This window comes from Xenopus tropicalis, chromosome 3 (genome assembly GCF_000004195.4).
Source record: "Xenopus tropicalis strain Nigerian chromosome 3, UCB_Xtro_10.0, whole genome shotgun sequence".
Classification (NCBI taxonomy): domain Eukaryota; kingdom Metazoa; phylum Chordata; class Amphibia; order Anura; family Pipidae; genus Xenopus; species Xenopus tropicalis.
The window spans coordinates 117,351,890-117,367,055 of NC_030679.2; the positions used below are offsets into that span (position 1 = coordinate 117,351,890).

Consider the following 15,166-nt stretch of genomic DNA (forward strand, 5'->3'; position numbering starts at 1 on the left):
TTGTATGCTGGTCCCTAAGCTCAGGCAACTGACAGCAAGCATCCACCACAAAAACAAAGTGTTTCCCTACTTTGTTGATGCTCATGTCCCTTGGGATCACCGATGTAGTGCCTTTGTTTGAAGGATGAGGATTTTTATTGGCTTCTGTTCGTTCCCTACTATTGCAACATAGCTTTAGGCTATTAGATCATCTGAAAATCAGGGATAATTCTAATGAAAATTAATGGGCCATACTATTTGGATACACTGTACAATCAAATGCATTCTCCACAACCCTACTAGTTGGAATTTCTATTTTAATCATTTTTCAAATGATCTGTTAACCACTTAGTGGGAACAAATGTAGTAACCAATAATTCTGTGCATGGATAAACATATACTGTAACTGCTACTCATGTGTATGAATGAACAAATACTGTAAGTACTGTGTATGGATAAACATACAGTATACTGTAACTACTACTCATGTGTATGAATGAGCAAATACTGTAAGTACTGTGTATGGATAAACACATACTGTAACTGTTACTCATGTGTATGAATGAACTAATACTGTAAGTACTCTGTATGGATAAACAAATACTGTAAGTACTACCCATATGCATGGCTAAACAAATACTGTAAGTACTACTAAAGTGTTTGGATCAACAAAAACTGTCAATACTACTCTCCTACTAACTAACTACTACTCCTGTGCATGAATGAACATATTCTTTGCTACCTGCACATCTATAAACAAAGGGTTTAACAACTACTCCTGCAAGTACAGTATGTACACATGTCAGCATCAGAAACCCTTTTAAAAAATCACTGTAAATGTATCTCTAATTCATAGACAAATGAGCTTACAAAATTAAGAAAATAAATACATACCATTTCAGGGAGATTAGCACAATTCTAAGGAACCCATGGGTTCTAAAGTAACCCATCAATATCTAATCCTGTATTTAAATCTAAGTAGTATAAAAATATATGTATTTCTCAAATTCCTGAGCTATATCATCTGTCTGCTTGTAAGCACCCAAAGTGAAATTACTTTCAAAAAACATCATAACTTTCAAATAAGCAGTCTCTATAGCAATTCTTTATGTATGATTTTTATATACCAAACAATATCTATATGATTTCTAGGTAAAACTGTGGCTGGGACTCTGCTCTTGGCTGCCCATGGAGCTAATACTCGGAAAAAAAAGCCATGTGCATAGTTTTATGGTGGCTTTGTTGGTGTGACATTGCATAGGGTGATTGGCAAATATGGGGGTTTTTATGTAGATGCTGGCTGTGTAGTAAATGTAGGTTCTTATGAATGTTATGTATATGGGGGGATCTATACCTGCTGCTGTATTTTGCTTACCACAAAGATGGAAATAAAGGATAATAAGGAACTGAGGTTTAGAAGACAAAGGGTGAAAGTAAACTAAAACAACCATTAGGGCTGTGGCACACCGGAAAAAATGTAAATCGGCGGTGGGATGGCATACATGGTGGCGCGATCGCCAAAGTTGCCTCTCGATTTGCGCAAATCACCGCGCCGCATATGCCATCAACCCAACCCCAAATAATTCTTAAGATAAAAAAGAGCAGGGTTTAGAGTAATGCTCTGTTCAAAATGCGAGGATACTAGTTACAGGAGATGGTGAGAAGATACTGTATGTGTTTGGTAATTTTCTAAGGTTAAGGGGGACATTTATTAAGGCACGAATGCTCCGAGCGTATTTTGCACAACAATTTAGTACCTTGTGACAAAATCGTATTGTCGCGCTGAGTACGAAAGTTTCGGATTCATTCAAGCTTTGTTATCGTGACTTTCCTTGGGCCAGGTTGGAGCTGCAGAGTGCCATTGAGCCCTATGGGAGACTTTCCTTGGGCCGGGTTGGAGCTGCAGAGTGCCATTGAGCCCTATGGGAGACTTTCCTTGGGCCGGGTTGGAGCTGCAGAGTGCCATTGAGCCCTATGGGAGACTTTCCTTGGGCCGGGTTGGAGCTGCAGAGTGCCATTGAGCCCTATGGGAGACTTTCCTTGGGCCGGGTTGGAGCTGCAGAGTGCCATTGAGCCCTATGGGAGACTTTCCTTGGGCCGGGTTGGAGCTGCAGAGTGCCATTGAGCCCTATGGGAGACTTTCCTTGGGCCGGGTTGGAGCTGCAGAGTGCCATTGAGTCCTATGGGAGACTTTCCTTGGGCCGGGTTGGAGCTGCAGAGTGCCATTGAGCCTTATGGGAGACTTTCCTTGGGCCAGGTTGGAGCTGCAGAGTGCCATTGAGCCCTATGGGAGACTTTCCTTGGGCCAGATTGGAGCTGCAGAGTGCCATTGAGCCCTATGGGAGACTTTCCTTGGGCCGGGTTGGAGCTGCAGAGTGCCATTGAGCCCTATGGGAGACTTTCCTTGGGCCAGGTTGGAGCTGCAGAGTGCCATTGAGCCCTATGGGAGGCTTTCCTTGGGCCAGGTTGGAGCTGCAGAGTGCCATTGAGCCCTATGGGAGACTTTCCTTGGGCCGGGTTGGAGCTGCAGAGTGCCATTGAGCCCTATGGGAGACTTTCCTTGGGCCAGGTTGGAGCTGCAGAGTGCCATTGAGCCCTATGGGAGACTTTCCTTGGGCCGGGTTGGAGCTGCAGAGTGCCATTGAGCCCTATGGGAGACTTTCCTTTGGCCGGGTTGGAGCTGCAGAGTGCCATTGAGCCCTATGGGAGACTTTCCTTGGGCCAGGTTGGAGCTGCAGAGTGCCATTGAGCCCTATGGGAGACTTTCCTTGGGCCGGGTTGGAGCTGCAGAGTGCCATTGATTCCAATGGGAGGCTTCCAAAATGCACAGAAGGATCAAAGTCGGAAAGGTTTTCCCGCTGTTTACAATCGTTCGGTACGAAAATTTCGGATCGCCAATAAGATATTATCTTGACTAATACGATTTTTTTGTAAGCATTTTCATGATATTTGCAATCTTCAGAAATTACTGTATCTAATCTGAATTTTTCTCTTGATTTGATGAATGTAGCCCTAAGACTATAGACACATTCAGGATTTTATTTGGTGGGGGGAGATTATCAGACATCACTGTGCTTTTATAAATTCTCATTGCTTCAAATTTAATTGCAATAAGAATATTACAGTTTGGGAACTATTTGCCAAAGTCACTGGAGCACTGTTGCCATTTAGTGCCTATGTTTGTAAATCAGACCCTGCCCAAAAAAGATTGGGGCTTCATTTTTACTAGTAAAACTGGAATATCAGGGGACACAACCCTGTGGGGAAAAGTCCTCTAAAATCTAGGACTAAAATTTCGTAATAACTGGCCAGCCTAGTCCTGTCTTCTTTTGCTGGGGCTGCACAGTTGTACCAAATGACTAAAGTTACCTCAGAAGACATAAACCTTATGCAACAATCATTTTGTAGTACAGGGGCCTTACTTGCTTTCTCAGCTTTATTTCACTACAGTTCTGGGTAAAAGCTTTGTTATCCTTGTAGATTGTAAGCTCTTTTGGGCAGGGCTCTCTTCACCTTTTGTATCGGTTATCAATTGCTTTATATGTTACTCTGTACGAAACCCACTTATTGTACAGTGCTGCGGAATATGTTGGCGCTTTATAAATAAATATTAATAAGAAGAAGAATAAGCAATGACTAGATACAGGAAGGATGTAGGCTTTGACCTGCACAACTAACAGGAAGTAAACTTCTCCTTGTTTCTGGGCAGCATAACAAAACTTTCATTATTTTTACCATTTAAATGAGGTCTGTAGAGGTATATCTTTAGCTGTTTATGAACGTTTACAACTGAAATGGTAGTGGTACAATGGACCACTTTATAATGCTGATATAAACATAGTAGATATCTTGCTACATTTAAGCTTTTTCTTTTGTTCTAAAATACTGCACTTTTATGTTTGGCTAATGATCTATTTAACTGGTAACTATTATTATAAACTGGGATATACATTAAAGCTTTATTCCAAAAGGAGCAACCCTATTCGTCAGTTAATTGGGATATACATTAAAGCTTTCTTCCAAAAGAAGCAACCTTATTCCTCAGTTAACTGGGATATACATTAAAGCTTTATTCCAAAAGGAGCAACCTTATTCCTCAGTTAATTGGGATATACATAAAGCTTTATTCCAAAAGAAGCATATTTATTCCTCAGTTAATTGGGATATACATTAAAGCTATATTCGAAAAGGAGCAACCTTATTCCCCAGTTAACTGGGATATACATTAAAGCTTTATTCCAAAAGGAACAACCTTATTCCTCAGTTAATTGGGATATACATTAAAGCTTTATTCCAAAACAAGCAACATTATTCCTCAATTAATTGGGATATACATTAGAGCTTTATTCCAAAAGGAGCAACCTTATTCCTCAGTTGTGATACCTTTTATGGTGCGAAACAGGCAACGCTCATTTAAAAAGTAATCTCTGCCTATGCACTGCATTTTTATATCATGCAATCATGTGCATGCAGATAGGTAGTAATATTATCTAACACAGTCTGTTTATCTTTCAAGAGCAGTGCTTCCATTTACTATGACATAATTCCAATAACAGCCATGTCGGATTCAGTATCGCTATTTTGCAGGCTTTCTAGACAGAATGTTATCCTAGAAGGAAAGGGGGACTCTCTAATTAGTCTCTGTTTCTTTTATCTATAGCGCTTCCTGTGGCTACCGTCTTGATTTTGAAGCAGATCCTAATGAACGGCTCAAGTGATTTTGACCAGAATTGTGTCTCACTGCACAACTTGAAGGCCAGCCGTGGTTAGTTCAATGCAGATTATGTACACAAAAGTTCCATAGATTTCATGAGGATTGGGCTGTCCAACTTGAGTTTTTGATTTGTGGAAAAGCCACACAAGTCAAAGAGAAATAAAGTGTTTGTATTAATGTACTCAAGTCTGTACTTTAAAGTTAGAACTGGTCCAGGTCTGTGCATATAAATTAGGTGTTTTACTGGGTCATTCAGGGTTTATTACTCCTAAAAATATTAATAGAGTTATTTTATATTTTAATAGTTTATGAATTTTTGCCTGCCTTTTTCTAGCTCTCAAATGTTGTTATTACTACTTTTTATTACTTATCTTTCTATTCAGGCCTCTCCTATTCATATTCCATTCTCTTTTTCTTGCTACTGCTGGTTGTTGGGTTAAGTGGACCTTAGCTTCCAGACAGCTGCTAAAATCCAAACTGAGAGCTGCTGACCAAAAAGTTAAATATTTCAAAATCAAATAAACATTCAAAATAAAACAAAGACCAACTGAAAATGGTCTCAGAATAGCACTGTCCATCATACTAAAGATGACTGGGGGGTGAAAATCCAATAAACATTCAAAATAAAACAAAGACCAACTGCAAATGGTCTCAGAATAGCACTGTCCATCATACTAAAGATGACTGGGGGTGAAAATCCAATAAACATTCAAAACAAAACAAAAACCAACTGCAAATGGTCTCAGAATAGCACTGTCCATCATACTAAAGATGACTGGGAGGTGACTTTACTCACTTACCTTTTACCCCAGGCTGGTGCCCAGGCTTTTTTGTTAAAGTTCGGCTTTTCACTCTACTGTGCATGTGCAAGCGCACAAAGACAGAAGAAGGAAGAGGAGACACCTGATACCTGGGGGGTGCCTAACATTTTGACGCCCCCCAGTGACTTAGCCTTTCCTTCTCCTTAAAGGAGAATGCAAGTCAAATTTTAAAAAGCATACTGCCCAATAGTCCTCCTATTGTTTAGTAAAAATGCCACACTTTTGGCTCACCTAATCAAATATTTACTCAGTCACACTTACTTCATATTTTCTAGAACAGGCAGCCATCTCTAAAAAGGTATTCTCCCTTCCTTTCCCTCCTTGCTTCATACTGCACATGGGTTTCATTCCCTCCCCTCTGCCAGATCCGCTTCTGATTGGCTGGTGGGCATGTGTAGCTCAGAACAGGAGACAGGATCAAGTTACACACAGGCTCAGAGAATAGGAAGGCTGCCGCTGGCAGCCTACAGGAAGGGGAGAGAGATTTCAGTGATGTCACTGTAGTCTTCACACTGCTGTAGGCTGCCAGCACCATATCTCAGAGAAGCAAGCAGGGATCTGGGAATTTAGATATGCAGTAAGTACTTAAAAAGAATGCCTTTAGACGTACTTTTAATTAATATTAACCTTTCATTGTCCTTTAAAGCAAATAATTCTAATTTTTAAAAGCGATTTCCTTTCTGGAGCCGCATTTCAACTGTGTTTTAAATTCCTTGCATCCTTTGGTATTTAATTATTTTTGTATTTGTATTTCCTATACTGCTGCTTGTGTTAATGCCTTGATAAGCATTGCATAATGTTCTATACATGGTATTCATGCATTTGAATATTAAAATAAGCACGTCCATATAAAGAGCTGTATGAATATTTTTCCCCTGTATGGAGAAAAGGAATACTTGGGAAAAATTAAAATAAACATCATTTTTAAATATTTCTCTCTCTACCTCCAGAGATATGTCTAAAGGTCCCCATACACCATAAGATCCACTTGCTTGGTGATGTCGCCAAGCGAGCGGATCTTCTCCCGATATTCCCCACCAGGGGTGGGGGATATTGGGAGAATCCAGGGTAATTTGTTCGTTTGGCCCCAGGGCCAAATGATCAAATTATAATGACGGGCATAGGTAAAGTTGGTCCGGGGACCGCATCAATGAGCCAATGCGGCCCCCGATCTGACTAGATTTTCTAACCTTCCCGATCGACATCTGGCCGATTTCATGCCAGATATTGGTCGGGCAGGCCGTCGGTAGTGCCCCTACACGGGTCGATTAGCTGCCGTATCGGTCCAAGGGACCAATATCGGCAGCTACTATCGGCCTGTGTATGGGGACCTTAACTCCCAAACAATAATAGTAATTAACACAACAGAACTTTACTGCATACGAGAGGATTTTCACACAGATCTGTTACAGTAGGTTTATATTCACCTAAAGGATTAGTTTTTACTTTTAACAAAATGGACATTGCTACATAAAGTTTCTCGATTGAAACTTTTCTCCATGTAACAATGTCCATTTTGTAGCCAACCCCTAGTTCTTTGCTTTATAATCACCACTACCACCTAGGAGAGAAGCCAAAGAGACTAATCTGGCCATTCATGGCTGTGCAGTATTTTCGTGGTTGTTCAATTTAGCCTATTTTGACCATACAGCCTGACTGTCTGGGAATGCATGTTATTTAACCCGAGGGTCAGTCTATTGGACTGCAGCTGATCTTGCCAGATGCAAAACTTGCAAAGAAATACTACAACCAGGGCCTGCATCACCAATAATATAATGACCTTTGCCCCTTGATTCTCATTATAATCTTCTAATAATATAGTCTGGGATGGTGCACTATTGGGTAAACCACTAAATTAACAAAAGATAAAAAAGAAAAAAAGAACAAATTACAGCACTCAGGTTAATTACTCCCTGATTTGGGAAATAATTTGGTGTAGCTGCTCACCATACCACCAATTTACCAGTTGTTGCACATATAAAATGTCCAATGTATTAACAAATCCTATAACATTATGTAGGGACCCATAGGGTTAACATGTCCCTATGGCTTTAAACCCTACAACTTCCTAGTTTATGCTGTTACTGGGCAAAGACTCATGTATCAGTTTATAGTTTTGCATATGTGTCTTATTGGCACTCTGATATAGTCTTAGCAGGGGAGTGGGTCTTCCTCTTTGGCTGCATCTGCTGACCCAGGTGGAAGTTACACTGAGCCTGGGATCAACAGGGCCCCAGTAAAGTGAGTACCCTAAAGTCTGCATCTAACTCTAGTAAAGTCGGGGAACAGGGACCCCATGAATGACAAGTAGTAAGTGTCAGGATAATTTATAAGAGCACTTTCTAGGAAAGTGAGATAGTGAGATTAGTTAGAAAGAGCAGTTTTGGCTCCAACCAGGAGAGATTAGCTGGAAGTATTCTTCCCTACAGGCATTGTTGCCTTAGAACAGAACCACAGTTAAGAGGCAGGTATCAGGTCAGTTCCTATCCCTGATCCATAGTTGGCTGTGAGGGATCCTTGGCTGCTAAGGGACTCCCTGAGGGTATAGATACTTGGGCAGGCTACTCTCCACAGGGCGGCTGTGCTGGTTGGTGGTCCTTACCTTCCCAACCCTCTGCTGAGGTGGGCTATACGGGTGGGACCTTCTGGCGCCCATTTGTTACTTTGCTCTGCACACAGCTACAGTGAGTTGTAGTTGCACTACACCATAGCTCAGTTTGGTCACTTACACTTAGCGAAGACCCATCCTGAAGGATTGAATCACATGTGCCCCATGCTCTAAACCTACACTAGCCGTGCTGTTGGCTTGGTTACAGCCAAGAAGGGGTTACAATTACAATAGCCCCCATAATGTGCAAGTAACACTCAATAAATACATATCATAAAAATAATATTAGTGAAGGGGGCCACCAGCACAGTACCATCCCTGTATGAAGAACATGCAGCTATGTCCCAAAATGTCCTTCAGTATAAACATTAGGAATGTGTATGAGCTTGTGTACACAGTCTAAAAGTGATGGAGTCCCAGCAGGATATCCACATCTGACCTTTATGTGGACACTCACATCCCTGGGTCACCATATATATGTAGTAGGCATAGATCATTATATGCAAGCCACAGTTGTCCTTTAATACACCATGGGAGGAATAGTAATTACCTGTTATCAATATTACCACTTGGTCCAGATTCTGCATGTCGCACAATTCACAATAAGCTCAACGTCACCAGTTATGGTCAGTCTCAGGCTGATGTGCGTTTCCCTCCGCATTTTTTAATATATATATATATATATATATATATATATATACAGCCACAGTAAAAATCCGCACTCCAAACTTGTATTCTGCTTCTTAGTTGCCCGGGTGCTGCCAGGGAATATTATACAACGAAACACCGTACAATAGGCGCACTCCAGGGTCTTTTATATAAAATTCAAATCTTTATTTTCATACAGCCATCAGATCAACGTTTCGGCTCTGGCCTAATGTATCTTGATAAAGGCTCTAGGCCAGAGCCGAAACGTTGATCTGATGGCTGTATGAAAATAAAGATTTGAATTTTATATAAAAGACCCTGGAGTGCGCCTATTGTACGGTGTTTCGTTATATATCATATAGGCTATCAATATCTTATATGGCTCATTTACCAACTATATTGGCACAAGTGCATGGTAAGAGGACATGTACCACTGACAGGTGCAATTTTCTCATGTTTAAATATCACTTTCTAACTTGACAAGGGATGATGGAACATGTGCTAGAATTTAGAGTCTTAGGTTATTCTTTGTAGCAAAATTGCTTTTAGCCAGGTAATTGTGTGACACATATTGTGCTTTGAAATTGTGTGCAGTTATATACTTTTTAGTATTATGTACCACTGGGTAATCCTAAATAGAAAACAGCCATTTTAAAAATGAATGGCCGCCCCCTGGGATCATATGATTCACGGTGCACACAAACAAACCAAGGGCAAACATAAATGCTCACATGAGCCAATTACAGGACAAAGTTCTGTCTTTTACTCTCAAACTACTTCCTGTTACAGTTAGAGCTGCATTACTTCCTGTCCGGTGACCTCTAAGGAAGCACACAGACCATAACAAAATTGTGGTTCAAGGGAAAGGATGTAAAAGGGAAATATTTACTGATAAATATTCCAGATTGGTAATATACTATAATATGTCACTTAATATGATATAAACTATCTGTTGGTTAAATATTCATTCTGGGGGGTATAGTTTTCCTTTAACTGTGTTTTAACACAAGTCATTAAATGCATGTGTAACTACATAACTGGAAGGCTTATTTGAATGGGTTAATATGCATGCTTATGAAATTTTTAAGATCGGCCAGGCTGAATTAATTTGTATGGGCTAGGGCCCATCTGCAAGGAGACTTGAGTCCTTACCACTTACATGTTATCTATGTTGACTTTTACAAGCCTCAGCTTGGCATGACTAGTGGCATGAAGATAGTGGGAGCGGCCTATTGAACGATGAGAGAGTCAGTGCTTTATTGGATCTCTTGAGTGAGGAATTTGATGTGTGTGTACATTCCCCCAGTACTCTGACACACTCCAACAGCCTGTGTTATCTGAGCACAGCAAACATACACACAGTGACTCACAGACTAGTCATAGCACTCGTCACCCAGTGCAGACACCCCTGAGAAAATAATAAAGCTAGCCACAGAATCCCTTCTCTGTGGAGTAATAATGCACTAAATGGGAAAATGTCTTTATTTATATAAGTAGGGCCTAATTGCAGCACCTCAGACTGTTAGTCACACACACTTCTAAACAAAGAAGACATAATCAGCAAGTTTGCTGTAGGCTTCAGCCACTGTAAGGCTGTGTAATAATCTGCCATGCAAAGGTCAAATGCATGTAACTGATGGCACAGAATAAAATAAATAATGTCACTGCTGCTTACTCCATCATTGTCATTAAGTCAGATTTTTCTGTGCCATCCCATAGTATTTTTACCAGTGGATAGACAGACTTTCTTAGCTGACAAATTACCCCACCGTCTTTGTAATAAAAAATTGTTATATTTTATAAAGGGTAATTGCACACTGGGTATTCTGATCACTTGTAGTAACAATCAAAATTCCTGGTACCCTGCAAAGATTGCTTCACAAGGACATCAATGGGATGTGTCACACGTGTCACAAGCTTTTGATTATCAGGTGGTAAACACCACTCCAGGTTGACTGTGTGGCACTTCCCAGCATTGTGAAGTGGTGGGTCAGGCCAAACTGGCAATCTGTGGATTCTGGCAAATGCCAGAGGGGCTGTTATAAGATGGGTGGGAGGGCTGTTTGGGCCTCTGTGTACTTAATACCAAGGCCTTGTTTGTATACCAGTCCACACCTGTGGAGGGTAGCTCCTTTGTAGCTACAGGGTTTGCAATGCAGATCTCAGTTTGTTCAGAAAATGTAGGATAATTTTTTAATGAAAGTGGTATGCAGCTGTTGCAGTGTGTGTTGGAACAGACAAACATAGTAAAAAGTTCATGTAGGTTGAAGCATTTTCAGGATAAGGCCTACCTGCACTACTACAGCCAGGCAGTTCCTATTGAATGAATAGTGGCAGGGGCAGTGCTGGGTGCTTCTCCAATGGCAATGTCTCAGTCATGTGCTATATCCTTTATGTCAAAAAATATATAGGGGATCATGTACCCCCCTGTTGTAATATATGAGGAGTTTTATGCCCATATAAAGTCACGAGGCTGAAGGCCAAGTGTTGTTATATAGGTCATGGAACTCAAAGTGACTTCTAATATCCTCATGATTTACAAACGTGGTGCATTATTATGAAACAAGTTCAGGTAAGTCAGGTGACACATATTACATAGCTAAACACTGATTGTTGACATAATTAAGCCCCATTTATAAGGATTTAGTTTACAGGATAATCATGGCTTTTGTGTGTTGTATAAAGAATAATGTAACCCCTGTTGAAAAATATAAGGATATTATAAGTCACAGAGAAGGTCCATGAGCATACAGTATAAAAGCACAAGGCCGAGGAACTCCGAGGTAACTTCTTATAGCCTCTTATTTTCAACAGGGGGTACTTTATTTATTATAATACACAAGTTCCAGAGAGTGGTGACAGAAATTACATCACTAAGCACTATTAAGCACCAATTGGGCACCCAGTGGGCCCTGCATCCCCCAGTCCGACCTTGCATTTGTGTTTCAGGCAGGGGCGGGCCAACCAGACCCCCTAGGCAACCCTCCTGTGAGAGCTATAGAATGGGCATCTCAGTATCTTAGCAAACTATTCATAGACTAGCCTACACAATGCCATGTATATCCTATAGTACGGCAAACTGCCCTGCACTCTATTACTATTCTTGGTCTGGGACAGGGGAGGGCTTAGCCGACTGGATGACCTAGGCAACCCAGTCGGCCACCTCACCCCTGTGCCCTTGCAATAACAAGTGGCGAGGGGAATAAAAATGACAAGGGAGCACGGACTAGGGGTAGACAGGAGAGGTACCTGGAGCCCCCTCATTGTTGTGCCGTAGGCAGGTACCTCTTCTGCCTACCCCTAGTTCCGGCCCTTGTTTCAGGCCTTAAAAAACAATGTATAATAATTAGTAGTTTTTGGAAAATGTTGTTACAATATTGCAAAGGTTACTGGGTTATGTTCTCTAAAGACTGATTGATTCTTGATTATACAGCAGCACTGTTTCTAGCAATCTTTAAAGCAGGATTCAGAAGGAAGTGGTCTAAAATTTCTGCAGCTTAATTCCTTAACAATTAGAAGAGGGATTGTTATAGGAAACAGTAGCAAAGCAATGGAGACAAATGCACAAAAGTTTTAAAACTGGACAAATTTAGTGACAGAAAACTGCCCAGAACTAATTTGAAATGCATAATAATAAAATAATATTTTTTTGAATTGTCAAGGCCCTTAAAAGCCTGAAGTTGTCATTGAGAGGTATGTAAAGGTTTTTCCTGCACGTAAAGGTCTCCAAGATTTAAATATTAACCTCACAGGCTAATGCCACACTTTGCATATTCTTGGCAAGCCAAAAAATGCTTGCCGAGAATACGCCCCTAGGCTTGATAAAACTTCTACATGTGCTTGCTGTAATGGATTACAGCAAGCACATGTAGCTTTGCATTTTCAGTGGATATTGGCTACATGTGCCTGCACCTGAGCGTATTCAATGCTTCACAGTGCAGGCACAAGTAGAAGTTTTTTCAAGGGTAGGGGCGTATTCTCAGCTCTTGTTTCTCGTTTTTTTGGCTTGGCGAGTATACACAAAGTGTAGCATTAGCCATGTAATGGATATATTAGACCAGGAATCCCCAACCTTTTTTACATGTGAGCCACACTCAGATGTTAAAAGTGTTGGTGAGCAACACAAGCATGAAAAAGTTCTGTAGATTATGCAAAATAAGGGCTGTGATTGGCTATTTGGTAGCCCAAGTGGACTGATTGAAGTAAAGCTCCATCTCTATGCTTCCAAAAGCTTGTCTCCAAGGCAGAAATGTAAAAACGGGCACTTACTTTCTTTTTCCATCTGTCTAGAGCTGTCTCCAGTATGCCTCAGAAGGGGAAAAAGCAGGGGCGTATATTCTATATGGGCACCCGAGGGCTTGTGCCTAGGTGCCAACAATTTGGAGCCTGCCCAGTGATTTAATATTTCCTTCTCCTTCAAAAACTTTGCCTCCAGCTTACTAAAGTGCAATTAAGCTGTCTGTGACTCATTGGCCTTTACCACTGCAAATTAGTGCCCAACTGATTGCATTGCCTGAGTTTACTAAGTGTGCCTTATATGTCTGGCATTAGAGTTACACACACAAAATAGCTAATGCCATTATTCATTAACATTTTTAGTTTTTGGTATCAATTTTCTGCCATATATGTTCCATATTTTTGGGGCCTCAGCCCCAGGGATGGACTGACCGGCGGAACACTGAAAGAAAACCCACTGGGTTCTGAATCTCAAGGGCCCCACCCAGGCCTGCTCCCCGCCAGTACCACCAGCTATCACCCACGATCCCCAATTTAGTGTAAAGATGAAGCAAAATGTAAAGGGTGCGTGGTGTTGAGTTTGCCATATGCAGAAGCTTGCAACTGGGTGGTGGGCAGCTACAGGGACCTGGCCACTCCAAACCAAGGATGTCTAGCCAAAGGCACTTTAGGTAGGGGCCAACATTAATGACTATCACCTTTACTTTTTTATTTAAGCTTTTTTAAAGTGACTTTCTGTCAGAAACCCATAATTCTGCTATACTTTGCAGCTTGTGGTATCAGTTTTTATGCACCAGTAACTCTTAATAACCTCGGTGTTAATACACATTTAATTCTCCCTCCCGCTCGCAGGTTGTAGCTGCTGCTGAGGGGAAATATCGCGAGAGGAGGATTCCTCTCCTCACTGATTCTTCTCGTTCCTGACAGGCTCCCCTTTAATTAAAGGCCTACGTCCTCAGCAGGACGAGACATTAGGGGCGTGGTCAGATTCTGTCGTCGTAAGAAGAGGTGTCAGTGAAATGGAGTGGGCGTGGCCTTTTGGAGGGAAGGAGGGATGCTTTTCTGAGAGGGGAGGTAAGTCGGCGAAGAGGGGGGGGGGAGAGTGGTTAGAAAGTTAGAGGCGAAGAGAAGGGGTTGAGTGCTGAAGCACAGAGAGGGACAGGGAGCGACTGAGGCCACAGTACGGGCAGAGAGTGCACAGTAAGAAGTATATATATATCTAGAGAGAGAGAGAGAGGGCAAAAGAGAGAGTCGTAGTAATAGCTGCTGAGTAAAGTGTGTGTGCGCCAGTGGGGAAGAGTCCCAAGGAGCCTGAGTGACAATAGGTGTGTGAGCTGCAGCCTGACAGGGATTGTCCCCTTGTCTCCCCCGCGGCCCCCCAGCTCCTGTCCTTTCTCTCCTATTATATCTCTGTTCTGCTTGGGGGGCTGTCATGTCCTCGATTCTTCCCTTCACTCCCCCCATCGTGAAGAGGCTGCTGGGATGGAAGAAGGGAGAGCAGAATGGGCAAGAGGAGAAATGGTGTGAGAAGGCAGTGAAGAGTCTGGTGAAGAAACTGAAGAAGAGTGGGCAGCTGGACGAGCTGGAGAAGGCACTGACCACCCAGAGCATCAGCACCAAGTGCATCACCATCCCCAGGTGAGAGGCAGGCGGGGAGCAATGCCCAGCTGGCAGCAGCATCATGTGCTTTCCATTAGGCAAGGGATTGCTTGTCCAACCCAACATGATCAGGGCACAAGTTCTGCCATATCAGTGTGACTGGGGTGATGGGCCCTGCTGCTATATATAACATTGATAGGCGCTGGACCCAGAGTAGATGAATGAGAGCATAACAACAAGTCATATATTATATATGCTGTTACTTTAAGAATCATTGTAAGATTTGTTGCAACTGTTTCTCCATGTCTCCCATCTCCTGTTGAGTATTATAAGCCCCTAATACATTTGATTCACCCTGTTGATTGCGCATCCTATACCAAAACCAATAGGATGGCATATATCATCCCTTATTCTAAACTACTTCTGTGGTTACTTAACCATGTTACTCCTTTTACACTCCTGTTTTGTTCTTGAACTACAACTCCCAGAACCCCCCTGACAGCCCAAGGAGCTTGTAGTCCAACAGTACAGTAGCTGGAGACTTGTGGGCTGGATATCCTT

At 41.8% G+C, this 15,166-nt stretch overlaps 1 protein-coding gene across 2 annotated transcripts in view; it reads left to right on the plus strand.

The window, feature by feature from the left end:
• Positions 1–14,076: 14,076 nt before the first annotated feature.
• smad3 (SMAD family member 3) overlaps positions 14,077–15,166 on the plus strand; it is a 61,033-nt gene continuing 59,943 nt past the window's right edge. The window contains exon 1 of one of the 2 annotated variants that reach the window (XM_018092042.2): positions 14,077–14,644. In XM_018092042.2, the coding sequence (XP_017947531.1) occupies positions 14,439–14,644 (206 nt within the window). In that variant the 5' untranslated portion in view covers positions 14,077–14,438. 2 annotated transcript variants of the gene reach the window in all.